General features: G+C 34.6%; 1 protein-coding gene across 2 annotated transcripts in view; it reads left to right on the forward strand.

The window, feature by feature from the left end:
* Positions 1 to 17,787, forward strand: part of LOC144442819 (ras-related protein Rab6) — a 52,156-nt gene extending 34,369 nt beyond the window's left edge. Inside the window, exons 3-7 of one of the 2 annotated variants that reach the window (XM_078132192.1) lie at positions 5,394 to 5,553; positions 6,640 to 6,751; positions 7,956 to 8,049; positions 13,103 to 13,172; positions 16,634 to 17,787. In XM_078132192.1, the coding sequence (XP_077988318.1) occupies positions 5,394 to 5,553; positions 6,640 to 6,751; positions 7,956 to 8,049; positions 13,103 to 13,172; positions 16,634 to 16,701 (504 nt within the window). In that variant the 3' untranslated portion in view covers positions 16,702 to 17,787. Of the gene's footprint in view, positions 1 to 5,393; positions 5,554 to 6,639; positions 6,752 to 7,955; positions 8,050 to 8,131; positions 8,226 to 13,102; positions 13,173 to 16,633 lie in introns of both variants that reach the window. The other variant, XM_078132191.1, reaches the window with a different exon arrangement.
* The last annotated feature ends 3,186 nt before the right edge of the window (positions 17,788 to 20,973 follow it).

Raw genomic sequence — 20,973 nt, forward strand, 5'->3', positions numbered from 1 at the left:
GATACCACACTTGGTGTTGATTGTTTGAATTGAAATTTCCAAAGAGTGTAATTATTTATATACAGGGGTCTTATCAATTGAGTTTATCTTGAAAAAATCACAGGCGTGTCTATTCATTTCAACTGGTCATTTGAATTTCATTATAACACTAACAGCAAGCAGAAAAGTGTGGGTGTGGGGGCTATGGCTTTAAACACACAGAAGACTTGTTTCAATGACAATCATAATTTTTCTTACTCGTATCATATTACAACTAAAATAATAAAAGAGAATTACTGAAAAGACTAAAACATATGACATTTTGGAATAATCAATGAAATATTGAGTAGAATTTTATAAAGGCATACAGTTCTCCTTGTGTTGATATTGAATTGCATGGTGTCAGACACAGTAAGGCTTGACAGGTGAAGTAAAACTGTTTGCTTTAATACAGATCATGTCAGATTTGACAGTACGAGGTCAAATCTATCAGACTTGTCTCACAGTGATTGCACCATTAAATGTGTCCTTGATTTGAAGATATCCAAATTAAATACATCATTCATTGGAATATTTTTACATCTTATTTGGTAAAAGACCTTCAGATTATGATATACCTCATGATAAATTTGAAAAAAATCTTGACCTCTGTGATTTTAATTATTCATGTACGGACGATAGTCATCTTTTTTCAGTTTTGATTTCATAATCATATCCTCCTGATATAATATTTTGACCAGAAAAGACTTAAACTTTCTATGTAGAATTATAATTAAAGTAAAAGTTATTTAGAATGCCCTGTAATTTGAATATTAGCTAATATTAGTTACTACAAATGTATGAACATTTGAATAACATTACTTTGAATAACAAGGAATTTGAATAACTGGGTAATTTAAATAACAATGGTAATTAGCATAACAATAGTTATTTGAATATAAGTATTTTACATAGCAATGAAATTATGAATCAGAATTATGATAATTGACTATTTAATCTTGATATTAAAATTGTTATTCTTACACAATGTCCAGAAAGAAAAATATACAATATTTACATTTTAAAAAAGGACTTGCATAAAATCAGAAACGGATAAGAATAATCAAGTAATTTGAATGAATAAGAAGTGAAGTATTGCTATTTAAAAATGACAGTTTGGATCATGACTGCTTTAGAATAAGTGTTCCATTTGTTTAGTTGCTTAAGAATTCAGTTGACAAAAGCTGATTTTTTTCCAATTTATTTTGAAATGAGAAGAAAGATAGTACACTACAGGAAGTCAACCACCTGGCATATGTATTGCAAGAAACATAGGGGATAGTCACAAGAGTCTTGCCAGTGGAAATACTTGCTAACAGAGAAGGAAAGCTTAACAGAGAAGGAAAGCCGGTCCTTGAAAATTGAAATGAGACAGTTTTGACACAGGTCATTGACACAGACTATCATCATAGACTACTTGACTCTGGTTTTCTACAAGCTAAGAATGAAACCATAATTTTCATATAATCTATTTGAAGGAATTTCTATGATGATGTCGAAGCATAACAGTAATGCAATTGACGATTCTGATATGAGAATATCACGGTGATGATGATGCAGTTGACGATTCCATTATCAGAATATCATGATGAGTACATGTATGATGATGTAATTGGCAATTCTGATATGAGAATATCACAGTTATGATGCAATCGACGATTCCAATATGAAAATATCACGATGGTGATGATGCAATCGACGATTCCAATATGACAATATCACAGTGATGTGGGTTGTCGGTGGCCGAGTGTTTAAACCACTTGCCTCTTACCACTGCAGTCGGGGTTCTAACCCCATTCAGGGTTCGATTAAATTTACCACGCTGTAAGTAAGAAGAGTGTCGTTCAGTTTGTCTCTACCGAACAATGCAGATTTTCCCCGGGTACTCCGGTTTCCTCCTGCATTAACACTGAAACCATGAGGGATGGCCCTCACTGGACTTCTTTGGTGACAAGTGTTTATATGCTAAAGAACTGTCAAGTATAAATAAAGATTATTATTATTATTATTATTATGCAATTGATGATTCCAATATGAGAATATCACAACAATGATGATGCAATTGACGATTCCAATTTACGAATATCATGATCAGCTGATCATGATGATGATGATGATGCAATTGAAGATTCCAATATGAGAAAATCGTAATGACTGGCACACTAGATTCTTGTCAAGTATGGATATACTGTAGGTGACATAATTGGTATGAATTTATCGAAATAACTAGATGTAGATGGAATATTGAGTTAGGGTGTGACGTCCATAAGTCATAATATGGATTATAGTTCATTTGATGTCTGTGTTGTCAATGGTTTGAAGACTGTTCATTACCGTAATTTGATCAGTCTAGGAATCTAATTTGTATGGATCTAGGTTGTCTTGACCCAGGTTTTTGCAATACATAGCCCCCTGACATAGCAGGTACTCTTTATGCAAGTCGGCAATCTTTGGCCTTCTTAAATTGGATTTTACGTATTATCTGCAAGGATTCGTGATGTTTGGCAAGTGAAACGGTTTCCTTACCGTGGAGACATTCATTAAATTGAGTGTTCAAAGCTGATAATGTGAATTGTATATGGATAGTCAGGTAGAATACAGAAGTACACGTATTATGATGTCAGTAGTTTCGTTCACACTGACATGAACAATGTTCCAGACTTCTACCTTAGGTTGGAGTGAAGACGGTTCCATGACTATGTGAACATAGACATATTGAATCCCCCAAATCATCGTTACTTACTACATGTACAGTGTGCAAAAATGTATACTTGTGAGCACATCTGATTCTGTAGTGTTAAATCTACATGTATGATTTCACTTAATTCCGTTACTTCAAATACTGTGTTCTGTGTAGGGTAGGAACTTGCAGCTCCTGAGGTAGTATTGACATATTCTGTAACCTTGTCAGATACTTGTTTTTGTATACTCATTTATAGCTGTATATAAAATTTGATTTATGGAAACAGATTGAAGTAGTTATGATATATGGAAGTGAAATCGGATGTTGAGTCAGTGCAAAATGCACACTGCGACTACAACTGAAGCTAATAAATGTTGCCTTGAAGTGAAGGCAATGCAGACAGCCTTAAGTAAAACACTTGAAATATGGCAAGCCATTACACAGATCTAACTTGCGTGAGAATCCCGGATTTCAACTGACTGTACAAATGTTTTAATCTGGGGCTATTCTGTTATCCTGACACAAAGAAAGCCCTTGATAAATGTAATAAGTCATAGGATGACAATCTTGGACTTCTTTGTAGAATTTACAGACATGTTTTGCTAATTTGGGTATTTTTCATGAGTCGTGAGACAGTGGGCGTGAAGTATAGTCAAACTGTAGGCAGTGTTTTTTACTGTCATTTTTTACTCGCATTTTATACTAGTGCTGTAAGGTGTATTTGTCTGATGATGGCTACACATATCTAATGAGGTATATTAATCTTTAGCTGAGAATGTCTTAATATTTTAAATTGATGACAATAGTAAACAGTCTGCTTGTTGCTATGTATATATGTATGTATGTATGTATGTATGTATGTATGTACATGTTTTTGTATGTATGTATGTATGTACATGTATGTGTGTATGTATGTATATGTATGTATGTATGTATGTATGTATGTATGTATGTGTATATGTATGTATGTGTGTGTATGTATGTACATGTGTACAATGTATGTAATATGCCTGTGTATATACAACTATTGCCAAATGAGAAAAATAAAAACAAATAGTAATAGATCTCTTGTCATCAGCTTTGTTTCCAAATATAATAACATTTTACAACTTGAATTGCAAAAGTATAAATGTATTCTTCCTACAAATCAAACTAAAATTGCTGTACATGTAGACATCTAAGAAAATCATCTACTTTCTTAATATATTCATGAAAAGTAGTAGTAAAGGTAAAAGGCAAGATATTTTTGTCTTGTTATCTCTATGTTCTGTAAGGTATGGTATGATAAAACATGTATGACTTAAGGTCAGATAATACAATTGTGGCACTCAAACTATGTTTTAGAGATGATTGCAGTGATTATTACATGCACCAGTATTGTGTTGAGATGTTTTATAGACAGTTCAGCCATTGCCATCTCAATGTGTTTCAATTTTTAAAAAAATAATGATTGTAAAGATTATAATTATAGATAGTACAGACACTGCCATCTCAAAATGTTTCAAATTTAAACCAAAAAAAAAAAAAGATTATAAAGATTATAGCAAGCTTCCTTGTGGATATTTGCCTCTGCCAGACATTTTTCAAATCTTCAACTAACCTTTAAGAAGTCTCTGGAGATGTGACTGTTCTTTCAGATCATAATTTGATATTTTTTATAATGGTAGTCTAGTGATATTTCATAATGGCAATCTAGTTATATTTCATGATATATGAACTGAAGTTGTCTGTGATAGGGTTTGTTCAAATCAATTTATTATCAACCTGTCCAGATGTAAAATAGGTTATTTTAAAAATAAAAAGCTTTTCCATTTCCTTGTGGCTATTGTTAATATCATCTTTAAAATATTTACATTATTATAGTTCACGTCTCAATATTGAAAACTTTCATTATTATTACAAACAAAATTGAAACTTGTTTCTATTTTATAGACGCCAGATATATGTACAAATGTACTAGGTAATAATGACATTTTCAGAATGAAAACATAAAATTCTTAATTTTCCATTATCAATGATAATATCATTATGTATACATGTAATACCACATCCCTGTGCTGTTGAACACCACCTATTGAGGGCTACAATATTGTGACCCAATCTGTCCATCTGTCTCAGTTTGTCTATCTATCTATCTATCCATCTAACTACTAGTATCTGTCTATCTCTCCATGAAGTCTGATTTCTCAATTTCAATCAAACTCATCTCAAAGATGAGATGAGGTAAAAGTCTACGACATCACTGTACAAATGTAGGTGTAATCATTATTGCAATCATGTCTTGAATGTGATGAGTCACATGGCAATACTCGTCATATTCATGACCCATTAATATGTATTCCACTATATATCCTCTTTTCAATCACCATAAAAAGGTTAGAGAAAAGAACAGAGGATTTATTCCTGATGTTACTCATCCATTTAATTGCTAAAGTTTGTATTGGATGGTGTTCAAGACATTTTTTTTTCTCAAATGAAAATGACCGTAAAATATCCAGCTTCACATATTCTTGATTGATGATTGCCATTCTGTCATGAACTTGCATTTTAAGACTTGTTTATGTTGATGTTAAAACTTTGTACCTAAGTGTCGTGCTTTGATAGGGGAAACCTGAAAAAATGGCAGATTTTGCTAATAACTTAAACAAGAACGCAGTCTCTGATTAATAATTATATGTTCTATTTTTTGTAGGCAACAATTGGTATAGATTTCCTTTCAAAGACAATGTACTTGGAAGATCGAACAGTGCGTCTACAACTTTGGGACACAGCTGGACAAGAGAGATTTCGCAGTCTAATTCCTAGTTATATTAGAGACTCAACAGTAGCAGTGGTTGTATACGATATTACAAGTATGTCTTTCTTATATACATGTACATCACATCTGTCTGTCTCTGTACTTCTGTCTATCTGTCTGTCTGTCTGTCTGTCTGTATGTCTGTCTGTCTGTGTCTGTACTTGTCCATCTGTCTGTCTGTCTGTCTGTACTTCCGTCTGTCTGTCTGTCTGTCTGTACTTCCATCCATCTGTCTGTCTGTACTTCTGTCTGTCAGTCTGTTTGTCTGTCTGTACTTCCGTCCATCTGTCTGTCTGTCTGTATTCATTTGTCAAATATTGATATAATTATGTGTTTACACTTTCCCCTACATGTTGTACTATACTCGGTCACGTGATAGTGTTTGAACTAAAATGAAAATTCATTCTTTGCATGGTACCTTTGACATATTTAATAGAATGACAACTGTACATGAAGAATGCTTCAGTTTTGTAGTTCATATTTTCATTCAACATACTGAAGATTAAATATCTGAAGTTTGAATAGAAGCCAGAATACATGATTGGAAAGAAAAAATGACATTTTAATGAAAATAAATTAAGGACTGTCAAAATTCCCAATGAAGTCTGTCATCAAAGCAAACATGCTAGATGTAAGTGTATGTACATTGTACCGGTATGTTAATTGTACAAGTACCTAGGAGCTTGTCTGTCTTGTGAGTGTTCAATATAGACACTTGTCTTTTTATCCATTGTAAATATTATGAGTTGTTTAGTGTGAAAGTCTGTACAGAAACCCAACTCAATATGCAATGCGGTGTAAATGTGTCTACCATGATGCATGTTGGTACTAGAAGTGAGTTTTTTTTCAGACTGTTCAACCCCAAACAGGCACAACCAAGAAGGAGCTATAGGAATGTTCCATGTCTGTGTGTGTGTGTGTGTGTGTCTGTCTGTCTGTCTGTCTGTCTGTCTGTCTGTCTGTCTGTCTGTCTGTGTCTGTCTGTTCATTCATCCATCCATCAGTGTATCTCTGACATACACAAGTCAATTTCAGCCAAAACAGACAATAATGTTGCATACTATGGGATACACATGTCTGTCAGTGACTTTATTTCACAATTTAACCATTCAGTCCTAATCTAATAATCTCTTCTGTACAGATGCGAATTCTTTCCACCAAACATCAAAATGGATTGATGATGTACGAACAGAAAGAGGTAGTGACGTTATTATCATGTTAGTAGGAAATAAAACAGATTTAGCTGATAAAAGGTACGTGGCAATAATCTACATCTGTTCATAATCATACACAACCCTAGCTGTCACATGTGTACATTTGTACTTTCCATCAAACCTTTAATTCTTTGAACTCCTCTTCCACCAAAATCATGTGACCAAAATTACTCCCCCACCAAAATCATGTGACCAAAATTACTCACCCACCAAAACCATGTGACGAAAATTACTCCCCCCACCAAAATCATGTGACCAAAATTACTCTCCCACCATGTGACCAAAATTACTCTCCCACCAAAATCATGTGACCAAAATTACTCTCCCACCAAAATCATGTGACCAAATTACTCCCCCACCAAAATCATGTTTACAAAATTACTCCCCCACCAAAATCATGTGACCAAAATTACTCTCCCACCAAAATCATGTTTACAAAATTACTCCCCCACCGAAATCATGTGATCAAAATTACTCCCCCCACCAAAATCATGTGACCATAATTATTCCCCCACCAAAATCATGTGACCAAACTTACTCTCCCACCAAAATCATGTGACCAAAATTACTCTCCCACCAAAATCATGTGACCAAAATTACTCTCCCACCAAAATCATGTGACCAAACTTACTCCCCCACCGAAATCATGTTTACAAAATTACTCCCCCACCACAATCATGTGATCAAAATTACTCCCCCACCAAAATCATGTGACCAAAATTACTCCCCCCACCGAAATCATGTGACTAAAATTACTCCCCCCCCCCCCACCAAAATCATGTGACCAAAATTACTCCCCTGCCAAAATCATATACATTCACAATTGAAACGGAATGCAGTTATATTTTTTGCTGTAAATGCTATTCTTATATAAGTTATACAAAGTATTTGCATGTCATATTAGCATGCACAAATGGCTGGAAATTCTGACCAATGGGTCTAAGTAGCTATTATTTTGATTATTTTGATTTGCATACTTTGTATTATTTTGACATTTTGTACAAATGCATAAGTTACTGACACCAACTACATTGTATGTCTTTGCATGAGCTTTGTCTGAGTTCTATTTGCCATAAATAAGCAAATGCATGCCAGCTGTAGCTACTGGGCAGGATTAGAAAATAAGGCACTTTATCTTATGCCAAATGGCTGTAGGTATGTTTCTTAGAGTTAATTTATTTATTTACATGTATAGACCACATCACACCTGTTTAAATTGTACATATTTCTCCCTACTAATCAGACAAGTGTCGATAGATGAAGGGGAACGAAAGGCTCGTGAACTTAATGTTTTACACATTGAAACAAGTGCCAAGTCAGGCTACAATGTCAAACAGGTATCGTTGTTTTCATTCCTTGGCATTTGAGGTGAAGGGTTTTTTTTCTATTTCTTTTTTTGTTTTTTTATTGCATACACAGACAAGTTTCTATTGATGAAGGAGAACGCAAGGCAAAGGAACTTAATGTGATGCACATTGAAACCAGTGCTAAGACAGGATATAATGTTAAACAGGTAAGATTGTGTAAGGCCAACACTCAGTTATAATTGGTTAACCTTGGGAAATTAGAATATCAAATGCACAAGAATTAGTTGTGATTGGCTTAATTTGAATTTACACAGGAAATAAGAATATTATATTCACAAGAATTAGTTGTGATTGGCTTAATTTGAATTTACACAGGAAATAAGAATATTATATTTGCAAGAATTAGTTGTGATTGGCTTAATTTGAATTTACACAGGAAATAAATATTATATTCGCAAGAATTACTTGTGATTGGCTTAATTAGGATTTACACAGGAAATTAGAATATTAAATACACAAGAATTAGTTGTAATTGGCTAAATTGGAATTTACATGGGAAATTACAATATTAAATAGACAAGAATTAGTTGTGATTGGCTTAATTGGAATTTACACAGGAAATAAGAATATTATATGCACAAGAAGTAGTCGTCATCAGTTTGAATTTACATGGGAATTAGAATATCAAATGCACAAGAATTGGTTGTGATAGGCTAAACTTGAATATGAAATGAAAATTTACTCATTAAAGCAAGTCACACTGCAGGTTAACATAGACTTGGTTGTTATTGGCTGAACTTGAATTTGAATGGTAGAATTTACATATTGGTAAACGCAGGTCACTCTACGAGACAGGTAGTATGCCATCATTGGCCAGTTAGTATGATGCTGAATATAGGACTACATGTAGGTTATAATTGGCCAGTTAGTATGATGCTGAATATAGGACTACATGTAGGTTATAATTGGCCAGTTAGTATGATGCTGAATATAGGACTACATTGTAGGTTATAAGTGGCCAGTTAGTATGATGCTGAATATAGGACTACATGTAGGTTATAATTGGCCAGTTAGTATGATGCTGAATATAGGATTACATTGTAGGTTATAATTGGCCAGTTAGTATGATGCTGAATATAGGACTACATGTAGGTTATGATTGGCCAGTTAGTATGATGCTGAATATAGGACTACATTGTAGGTTATAATTGGCCAGTTAGTATGATGCTGAATATAGGACTACATTGTAGGTTATAATTGGCCAGTTAGTATGATGCTGAATATAGGACTAGGTTATGATTGGCCAGTTAGTATGATGCTGAATATAGGACTAGGGTATGATTGGCCAGTTAGTATGATGCTGAATATAGGACTACATGTAGGTTATGATTGGCCAGTTAGTATGATGCTGAATATAGGACTACATTGTAGGTTATGATTGGCCAGTTAGTATGATGCTGAATATAGGACTACATGTAGGTTATGATTGGCCAGTTAGTATGATGCTGAATATAGGACTAGGGTATGATTAGCCAGTTAGTATGATGCTGAATATAGGACTACATGTAGGGTATGATTAGCCAGTTAGTATGATGCTGAATATAGGACTACATGTAGGTTATGATTGGCCAGTTAGTATGATGCTGAATATAGGACTACATGTAGGTTATGATTGGCCAGTTAGTATGATGCTGAATATAGGACTAGGTTATGATTGGCCAGTTTGTATGATGCTGAATATAGGACTAGGTTATGATTGGCCAGTTAGTATGATGCTGAATATAGGACTAGGTTATGATTGGCCAGTTAGTATGATGCTGAATATAGGACTAGGTTATGATTGGCCAGTTAGTATGATGCTGAATATAGGACTAGGTTATGATTGGCCAGTTAGTATGATGCTGAATATAGGACTAGGTTATGATTGGCCAGTTAGTATGATGCTGAATATAGGACTAGGTTATGATTGGCCAGTTAGTATGATGCTGAATATAGGACTAGGTTATGATTGGCCAGTTAGTATGATGCTGAATATAGGACTACATGTAGGGTATGATTGGCCAGTTAGTATGATGCTGAATATAGGACTAGGTTATGATTGGCCAGTTAGTATGATGCTGAATATAGGACTACATGTAGGGTATGATTGGCCAGTTAGTATGATGCTGAATATAGGACTACATGTAGGTTATGATTGGCCAGTTAGTATGATGCTGAATATAGGACTACATGTAGGTTATGATTGGCCAGTTAGTATGATGCTGAATATAGGACTACATGTAGGTTATGATTGGCCAGTTAGTATGATGCTGAATATAGGACTACATGTAGGTTATGATTGGCCAGTTAGTATGATGCTGAATATAGGACTACATGTAGGTTATGATTGGCCAGTTAGTATGATACTGAATATAGGACTACATGTAGGTTATGATTGGCCAGTTAGTATGATGCTGAATATAGGACTACATGTAGGTTATGATTGGCCAGTTAGTATGATGCTGAATATAGGACTACATGTAGGTTATGATTGGCCAGTTAGTATGATACTGAATATAGGACTACATGTAGGTTATAATTGGCCAGTTAGTATGATGCTGAATATAGGACTACATGTAGGTTATGATTGGCCAGTTAGTATGATGCTGAATATAGGACTACATGTAGGTTATGATTGGCCAGTTAGTATGATGCTGAATATAGGACTACATGTAGGGTATAATTGGCCAGTTAGTATGATGCTGAATATAGGACTACATGTAGGTTATGATTGGCCAGTTAGTATGATGCTGAATACAGGACTACATGTAGGTTATGATTGGCCAGTTAGTATGATGCTGAATATAGGACTACATGTAGGGTATAATTGGCCAGTTAGTATGATGCTGAATATAGGACTACATGTAGGGTATGATTGGCCAGTTAGTATGATGCTGAATACAGGACTACATGTAGGTTATAATTGGCCAGTTAGTATGATGCTGAATATAGGACTACATGTAGGTTATGATTGGCCAGTTAGTATGATGCTGAATATAGGACTACATGTAGGGTATGATTGGCCAGTTAGTATGATGCTGAATACAGGACTACATGTAGGTTATAATTGGCCAGTTAGTATGATGCTGAATATAGGACTACATGTAGGTTATGATTGGCCAGTTAGTATGATGCTGAATATAGGACTACATTGTAGGTTATAATTGGCCAGTTAGTATGATGCTGAATATAGGACTACATGTAGGTTATGATTGGCCAGTTAGTATGATGCTGAATATAGGACTACATGTAGGTTATAATTGGCCAGTTAGTATGATGCTGAATATAGGACTACATGTAGGTTATGATTGGCCAGTTAGTATGATGCTGAATATAGGACTACATGTAGGTTATAATTGGCCAGTTAGTATGATGCTGAATATAGGACTACATGTAGGGTATGATTGGCCAGTTAGTATGATGCTGAATATAGGACTACATTGTAGGTTATAATTGGCCAGTTAGTATGATGCTGAATATAGGACTAGGTTATGATTGGCCAGTTAGTATGATGCTGAATATAGGACTAGGTTATGATTGGCCAGTTAGTATGATGCTGAATATAGGACTAGGTTATGATTGGCCAGTTAGTATGATGCTGAATATAGGACTAGGTTATGATTGGCCAGTTAGTATGATGCTGAATATAGGACTACATGTAGATTATAATTGGCCAGTTAGTATGATGCTGAATATAGGACTACATGTAGGTTATGATTGGCCAGTTAGTATGATGCTGAATATAGGACTAGGTTATGATTGGCCAGTTAGTATGATGCTGAATATAGGACTACATGTAGGTTATGATTGGCCAGTTAGTATGATGCTGAATATAGGACTACATGTAGGGTATGATTGGCCAGTTAGTATGATGCTGAATATAGGACTAGGTTATGATTGGCCAGTTAGTATGATGCTGAATATAGGACTACATGTAGGTTATGATTGGCCAGTTAGTATGATGCTGAATATAGGACTAGGTTATGATTGGCCAGTTAGTATGATGCTGAATATAGGACTACATGTAGGGTATAATTGGCCAGTTAGTATGATGCTGAATATAGGACTAGGTTATGATTGGCCAGTTAGTAATAGTATGATGCTGAATATAGGACAAGGTTATGATTGGCCAGTTAGTATGATGCTGAATATAGGACAAGGTTATGATTGGCCAGTTAGTATGATGCTGAATATAGGACTACATGTAGGTTATGATTGGCCAACCTTTACTATGATACATTCTATTTTGACTTTAAAACAAGATTTAGTGTCCAATTAAAGCAAAATCTAATAGGATCATTCTCTTGTTGAAGATCAAATTTTTCTATAGCTTCATCAGACAACTGTTTTCCTCCACCACATTTCTAACATTGTCTTTAAAGGTCAGCTTAAGAGTAGAATTAAAGTGTAGGTGTGAAATACAGATGTCTGGCAGAGGTTTTTAGAATACGTTAGTCATATATACACATTGCATTCATATAGTAGTACATGTATAAGATATAGACATTAAAGCCACGCTATCAGCCAACACTCACATCTGAACCATTCTATTGGACTGTGTCTGCTAGATCAAGGTTTAGGCCACACCTTGAAATCAGCATTGAAAAGCTGACATCATGGTCAGTTTGACACATATTAGAACATAACGATACTATTGGCTGCAACCCAGTCTGGTTGGTTTGCACAGGATATTTGGTACATTAGTACAGTTGTGGTTAAGAAGCCTGTTAGGGGCTGTACAACACCATGTATCTTACATGTACAGTCTAGCATTCATACTGAACAATAGAATAATCCCATGGAATACTAACCACTCCACTGACAAGATAACACAAATGTGAGAACCTTGGGATTGAAAGCTTGGCCTTTAATGAGATTGTCCTATAACCATAAACACAGTTATGAAATACATAACACATTTATCATTTAGTCAAAATAGTCATTTTCACTGGAGAATTAAGGTTATGATGGTAGAAACTGTTTCGGTGTTCATGTGTAAGATTCTTAGTCTAAAATTTCAATATTGTGTGATTTATTTTTGTAGTTATTCCGTCGTGTAGCAGCAGCTCTACCTGGTATGGAGAGTCAAGAACAGAAGAACAAAGACCCAGATAGTATCCTCTCATTGTTATATACATACATACATATATTTACTTTTTATCTTGTATGCTTACTTTGTTAGTTGGCTTTCAGTTTGTTGATGTGTATGTATGTATGTATGTATGTATGTATGTATGTATGTGTGTATGTATGTATGTATGTATGTATGTATGTATGTATGTATGTATGTATGTGTATGTGTGTATGTATGTATGTATGTATGTATGTATGTATGTATGTATGTGTGTATGTATGTATGTATGTATGTATGTATGTATGTATGTATGTATATGTGTGTATGTATGTATGTATGTATGTATGTATGTATGTATGTATGTATGTGTGTATGTATGTATGTATGTATGTATGTATGTGTATGTGTGTGTGTATGTATATACATTGTATGTATGTATGTATGTATGGATTGATGGATGGATGTATGCATGCATGCGTGTGTGTGTGTATGTATGTATGTATGTATGTATGTATGTATGTATGTATGTATGTAGATGTTTATGTATGTACGTGTATGGGTGTGTGTAGGAGATGTCATTCTTCAGAAGATACATAAAACTTGACTGCAGTAAAGTAAGTAGTTAAATCAGATAATTACCTTCCTTTCATTTCATTTCATTCTATGTTATACACTTAGTATGTAACAGATTTACAACTACTTGTATCACTCATTTAGTGATGTAAAACAAACTGATAACAAACCATGCGAGAGAGACAATGAAGGTTTCGGCTCACTAGACAACATATAAAAGTACTGTTGTTTGATGTGGTAGATTAGACAAGTGGGTGAAATCTTCTATATTAGTGCATGTATAATCACCTTGATATCAAGATAGTGTAAAACTTGAAAGTTTGCAAAAATGTACTCTGGAAGGTCATGATCACAACAATAGTTTTAGTCTATCTTAGTGAGCAGAAATCTCAGTTGCCACTGTCGTAAAAGACTTGCATGCATATTGTATGTATTTGTGAGTTTCATCCCATTACTCCTACTGTGTATGTCTTTCAGGTTGGTTGTCTTTAGTGTTACAATGCATGTATACCAGTCTGTTTGACCACATCCCTGACTGTGACTGTGATGCCTGTCATCTTCTTATCTCTGAAAAGACATCAGTTATCAGAGTCACAGTCAGCTACATAAACAGGCCAATGTAATACATATAGACAAGTTTGTTGACATATTTTGTGCAGTGCTGTTAGTTTTCATGTAAGTAAGTTGTCACTTTGTTACACAGATACATCATGGTCTTGTAGGTCAAAGTAGGCAGTGAGATTAGAGTATTTATCCGTTTTACTGACAGATTGACGCCATAGACATTATGAATGCTTGACTTGAATAGAAATGTATGGATATCAACCTGTACAGTGTCAGCCACTGTGGTAAAGTCCAATCTCTCTAATGTTTATAGATTTGTTTGGAAGCCACGCAGTAGATTATGTTTCAGTCAAACGTTGTGATGAATATTCATTAGCTGTTGAATTAGGTAACCAGGGGTATGCACTCCTAGATGGGGTATGCACTCCAAATTGGGCAACCAGTGATATACACTTCTAGTTGGGTAACCAGGGGTATGCACTCCTAATTGGGTAACCAGTGGTATGCACTTCTAGATGGGTAACCAGGGGTATGCACTACTAATTGGGTAACCAGGCATATATACGCCTAGTTGGGTAACCAGGGGTATACACTCCTAATTTGGTAACCAATGGTATGCACACTCCTCATTCTAGGGTATACACAACCATATGTTTGTACTTGCAGTTCATTTCCCTGTTTTATTCATGCATTCCTGTCAATTTATTCATCAACATCCACTGTTCAAATTGAATGTATTGAGAACACTTTGACAAATGATGTACCAGTGTCAGGGTTAACACCTCAAGTTACTGTGTATTGATTATTCTTGCTATCATCTACATCTTAATTGAAGTTTGTACAAGGGCAGTGAGAAAGAAAAGAACTGGTGAGGATTTGATCTTGATTTTGAAAGTGTTGAACTCGCATGTATGTTGTGTTGACCCAATGAATACACATGACACTCTCTCATTGTACATGTGTATTTCAACAAGAAGTGTATTGGTAGGTTTTCTATTTTTTCAAATTTTATATACTGTGATACTACAGTAGCAGTCAAGGTTTCGGCTAAATAAGGTGGCATCAAACTAAAACTGTTGTTGTTTCGATACGGTAGATTACACAAGTTGGTGATAACGGTGCCTAGGTTGTGGAGCTATAATCTCCCTGTAATCAAGATAATGTAAACACTAGAAGTCCTAAAATATACACTATCATAAAAGTGATCAAAAATGCTACCCCACTATGAACCAACATTCATTCAATAACTTCTCTCACCATGTCATTACTGTACAATAGTTTTAGTTTGTGTCTATCATAGTAAACTGAAACCCAGATTACCACTGTGGTATTAGGGGTTATGGGAAGGTAAGGTGGAATCTTAAGATGGCAAAAATTTGATCAGATAGATTCTAAGAAGGTGTTTAAGATACAAGGTAAGTGGAACGAATGTTTCTATGTGTCTGAGTGTTTGTGTGCTTGTGTTTGATGATGATGATGATGATGATGATGATGATGATGACGATGACGACAATGTGAATGACGACGATGGCGGTGATGATGATGATGATGATGATGATCCTAATGATGATGGCAATGCTGATAATAATGGGTGATTGTTTGTGAAGATTGAATTTAATTTTAACATTTTTTAAATGCATTTTTGGTTGTATAATTATGTCACCAACATTTTGATTATTTTCCATTGTGTTTTAGCACATCAGACAACTGTCTTTTTTTTATCCAGGTCAAAGGTTACACTGTGAGTGTGACAAATTGGCCGTCATGGTGATGGCAACTGTCTTGCTCTCTATACTAAACTATACTACTACTAACTTTCACCTAGGTGATGTGACTGGGTGTGCACTATTTCACTAACCTTACACTCAAAATTCATGTGGAATCATAAATATACTACCTTGGCTTCAACTCTCCAACTTTTTTAAAACACTTCTGAAGGCAACAAGTTAGGTTAAAAAGTGACTCGGTTTAATTTGGAAGGTAACAAGGCTGCTTTGTTTTCTTTTCATCTTTTTCTTTGCTGTACCATCTGACCATTACCCTTTAGTTGCATCATACTTCTTAAAAAAAAACGTCATTTCCATAGCTTCTTCTGCTCACTTCAATTATTCTTTCCTTGAAAGTTTGCCGCTGACTTTCTTTCTGACATTTCTTCAGTTCTGCATGAGTCTGTTCTCGTTGTCTGTTGAATTAAGTTTGCTTATAATTTCAGTAATTTTGGCATGGTAGTCTGCTCTAGTCTGTGGTGTTTATTTATTTTTTGTTTTGTTTTTTTTGTTTTCCCCCATTGTATGTAAGTTCCCGACTATTTATAAGTTTGCAGCCGTGTTTCTTGAAATTTCCTTAACAGAATTTCTCCTTCAGTGATCGAAGTAAAACTGAAAGATACTCCACAAGAACCACAGCAACAAGAAGGTGGTTGTGCCTGCTAAGAACAGGTGCCCTGATTGGTCAATTGATCGGTCATGTGATCAGTCAGTAGCCAATGATTGACAGCCTGTTTGCTGTTCATTGTGTCTTATCTCAAATAATGTTGCTCTTCAAAAAAAAATATCCAATAACAATTTGGCTTAAATAGTATGATTCCGGTGACAATGACTTATGGTGTAAAGAAAATTGCGGCAGTGTAGTTGTACAGTTCAGTTTCCGTGGTAACTTGGAATTACACAAATTTGTAGCTGTCTATATTCATTAGATGTAAATCAGCATATTTGCCAAAGGTTTGGTGCCAGAGGTTTCCTTAACGTTCACATCTCTCCCAGTATTTGAGACGCCTATAAAACTAGAACAGTTGCCAGAACCGCAGCAACAAGAAAGCAGCTGTTCATCCTGTTAAATCACATGACAAGTTTGTCGAGTCACATGACAAGCCTGTAGAAATCACATGACAAGCCTGTTTAATCACATGACAAGCTTGGTTGATCAGCTGTAACCATCAGGGAACTATCTTCCCTCATTCCAATCAGCCTTCATACCCTTAAAAAATCCATCAGTCCATGTATTTCACTAGGGACTGTTCCATTTTCCTAACTTAGTAGGGGTAGAGGGTTGCTTTGGATGTGCTTGCAGAGATGAATCTTGTGCCGGTTTTCTAGTTTTTTGTATGCTGATTCTTAGTAGTTTAACTTTTTCTTGTATCCCAAAAAATGCGTCGCAGTTTGAATATTAATTCGGAGCCTGAGTCTGTACATTAATTTTTCTCTGGGATATCTTTATTTTTTGTCAGAATATTTGAATCTGTCTTCCATATTGTTGAAACTTTTGAGAAAAAAAAAAGAATTTTATTTTCGAGACAGAAATTGAGTGATACTTGCATGGCACAAGCTTTAGTCTCTGCTCTGAGGATTTTTATCTCGGGGTGGGAATATGGGACAAGTCTGTTCAAAGTTATGGTCTTATGAAAAAAAACGAACTTTTTTTGTGTACTTTGTGGCGCGGGTGGTGCCAGCATTGTCTATTTGTGTGTAAAAGGTATATGATAATAAATATGCAATATAAGTATAAAAAAAAACAGAAAATAAGACCAAGGGAGAAAATTTAAAATTTTTCTTTTTTGTAAAAATACTTTTTGTGTAAAATTTGCAACGGCAAGTTGTATATCTTTATGTAGCAGTTATAGATGTGAAGTTGGTACATGGGTAGTGTATGAATATTCAAATTAGACCTATTATTATGTAGATTATACTGTATTGTTATGTAGATGAGTAGACATTGTAGATGTACTTATTTGGTGATAAAATGGTTACAAATGAACCAAAAATCTGTAATGATAAACTGACCCACTGGCACATAAGTTCAAAGACAATAATTGTTCCTGTTTCCCTGTAGATTTTATTATCGGGAAATCTGTTCTTAAACTTTACATATTTAGTATGCATAGTTTTTACTCTGGGTTGATTTTTTTGATACTTCAAGGTTTTTTTTTAGACTTTCAGAATTTATTTTGCATTTCTTAGTCTGGCTACTTTTTTACTGGTAGTGCATGTCTGTTTCTTTAATACTACTATATGTTGACTCTCTGTCTAGGTTAGGTAAACTTTGAAAGGAGATACAAATTGTAGAAGAAAATCCACATTTATTGAGTAATAAGGTAGACAATAAGTTTAGCCCATGGTGTAAATTCATCCGTCTTTTAATATGTCTTGTTTGCTACAGTCACAGCTTAGTATACTGTCACAGTGAAGGCTGGGATGGTGGCATTGCATAAAAAACCCTTGTTTGCATCTTTCAAATGAAGTGCGCCCTCTTGCAGAACAGAGCCACTTGGCAACTCCCTATTTACTACTATATCATATTATGGGATACATAGAGAGGAAAGCCCTAACATATTGATAAAGTACTGTACCTGAAATGTTGAATGTACTCACTTCTGTCACTAGAGGGCACTACCACAGTATTTTACAGAACTGTCATCAATGGGTAGAACTGTCAATGTAAATTCATTATCAAAGTGCACAAGCTAGTAGACCGTTCATTGGAAGTCCAAATTTCATGAGTGTTTCCATTTTCCTCTTTAAACAAGGCAAATAATGTTCAATGTACTTTCTTTCTCATTTATGGACAGATAGGCCTATTGTGGCAAGTAGTGTGTGGATACGTTTAGATTCTAGAACTATCATAGGTTCTATACATACACTGTCACGTTTAGATTTAGAAGAACTGTACAAGTTGCCACAATTATATGGTACCATCATTTTCAGTATTCCCAAAATTTACAAAGAACATTCCAAAAGCAAAGTGATAAAATCTAAATTCTAATATTTTGAACCCAATAATACATTATAGAATGTTATCCCCCTCCCCCTCCCCCCGTCACACCGCTCTCCAATGTGCAATACTTGAGTTGTGTTGACATGCAGCTTCCTGATTACACAACTTCAGACTTCATCACCAAATACTATTTTAAGTTTCTTTCCAGGAAAGTGTATCATTATAAAAGCTGTAAAATAACTTTCATATGTTTTATTATTTTTGGCCAAATGACTCCAGATAGCTGTCATTATGAAGCTATTATGCATTGAGCAAAATATAATTTAGAAAAAAAAACATTGAGATATTTGGTGTAATGGAAATCCATTCTTGCAAGCCAGAACACACATTTCTGCTAAAGCAACGGAATATCTGGGCAGTGATCGTAAAAGAGGCTGTGGTTTACGACGATTTGAAAATCATCGATATTGAATTATGAACATCGACACTGATTCTTTCGGTCTTGGACGCTGATGACAAAAATGCTATATCAAAGTTTACATATATATGGTATATACCATAACAGTATGAAATATCGTAGTAGCAATTCAACATTACCTGCAGGATCAACATACATATTCAACTCAAATATTGCATATCACCAATTCTAGTTCATCAATATCTGTAGTATCTTCACAAATATATGTTAAAATGCCGACATTATTTAACTTGTAGAATGATGTTAAAATCATTGGATTTCAGAATTTTAAAAAACAAAGATTAATTGGTGCTTCAATGGGCCAGCCTGAATATGGAAAGTGAATTTTTTTCTTCTTTTTTTTTTTTAGTATTTGTGATGTCACCTTGATTTAATTTTTGGAAGACAGTGTTTTATTTTTCTGTGTAATTAGTTTATCGATTGTATTTTTTAAGAAATGTATTTCACATCCTTGGAATTTACATGTCAAAATTAAATATTTCTCTTATATTCGTGCGAAATGTTGGACGCCTTGCAGTGGTCAATAAGAATTTCACCTGGTTTATGAATTTTTTTTTCTGATTAGATGATTATTTGGCAATACAGGTGCAGAAACATCTAACATGCAAATTTGATCCTGTTTTGCATATTCAAATTCTTCTGATTGGGCCATTAATGATATGTGTCATGATTCTTGCATATCTTAATTGTTTTGGTCCTGTTTTGTATGCTTCACTTGAATGAATTCAGGGTGCATGTTTTGGTATATAGTACCTAGAGTTCATTCATTGTTATGGATTTGGTCACCAGTTGACACCCACAAGATGAAGTTGCATAAATTATGCAAATTTGATGAAGGTATGTTTTACATAATTTTTGAGATACCTGTCAATCAATGTATAAACAGACAAAGAACTTCACTTAGTTACAATCAAACTATAATCATTTCATATTCATTCATGCATTATCAAAAAAATCATGTGAAGTAAAAAAAAAACCTGAAATGTAAGAGTCTTGTTTAATTTAGGATTATATTCCACAGATGTTGAATTCCTGTGATGGTAATTTATGAGGAGATTGTAAAACAGTGGGCCCTGATCCTATGTATATTATGTAATTGTATTTCTTTGAACTTGATGTGCAGAATATGGAATCTTTGGTGAAGTTTTGGTCAGTCTCTGTGTATAGCATTGGAAATTAAAATTACTGTTTATCATTCAACACACAAACCATATGTCTGGTGTCATTAACTTAATAATAGTACCATAATGTGTGTAGTGACTGTGTGCGTGAATGTGTTAGAGCGCCCTCACTCACTGTATTATAGAGAATTTAAGGTATACTGCCATTGACTTGGAGTGGAAAACCACATGACTTAGTTTCAATAAATGTTCATTTGATTTATGAGTGATTATGATTATAATCTGTATACAAGGAAGTCTGGTACAACCACAGGGATTTGGGGAAAAGGCCTTTGTATTTGTTTACAAATATTTATGGTTTTTCTTTTTCCTTTTTTTTGAACTTTTGAAACAAT

The sequence above is a fragment of the Glandiceps talaboti genome, chromosome 11 (assembly GCF_964340395.1).
Source record: "Glandiceps talaboti chromosome 11, keGlaTala1.1, whole genome shotgun sequence".
In the NCBI taxonomy this organism is placed as follows: Eukaryota; Metazoa; Hemichordata; class Enteropneusta; family Spengelidae; genus Glandiceps; species Glandiceps talaboti.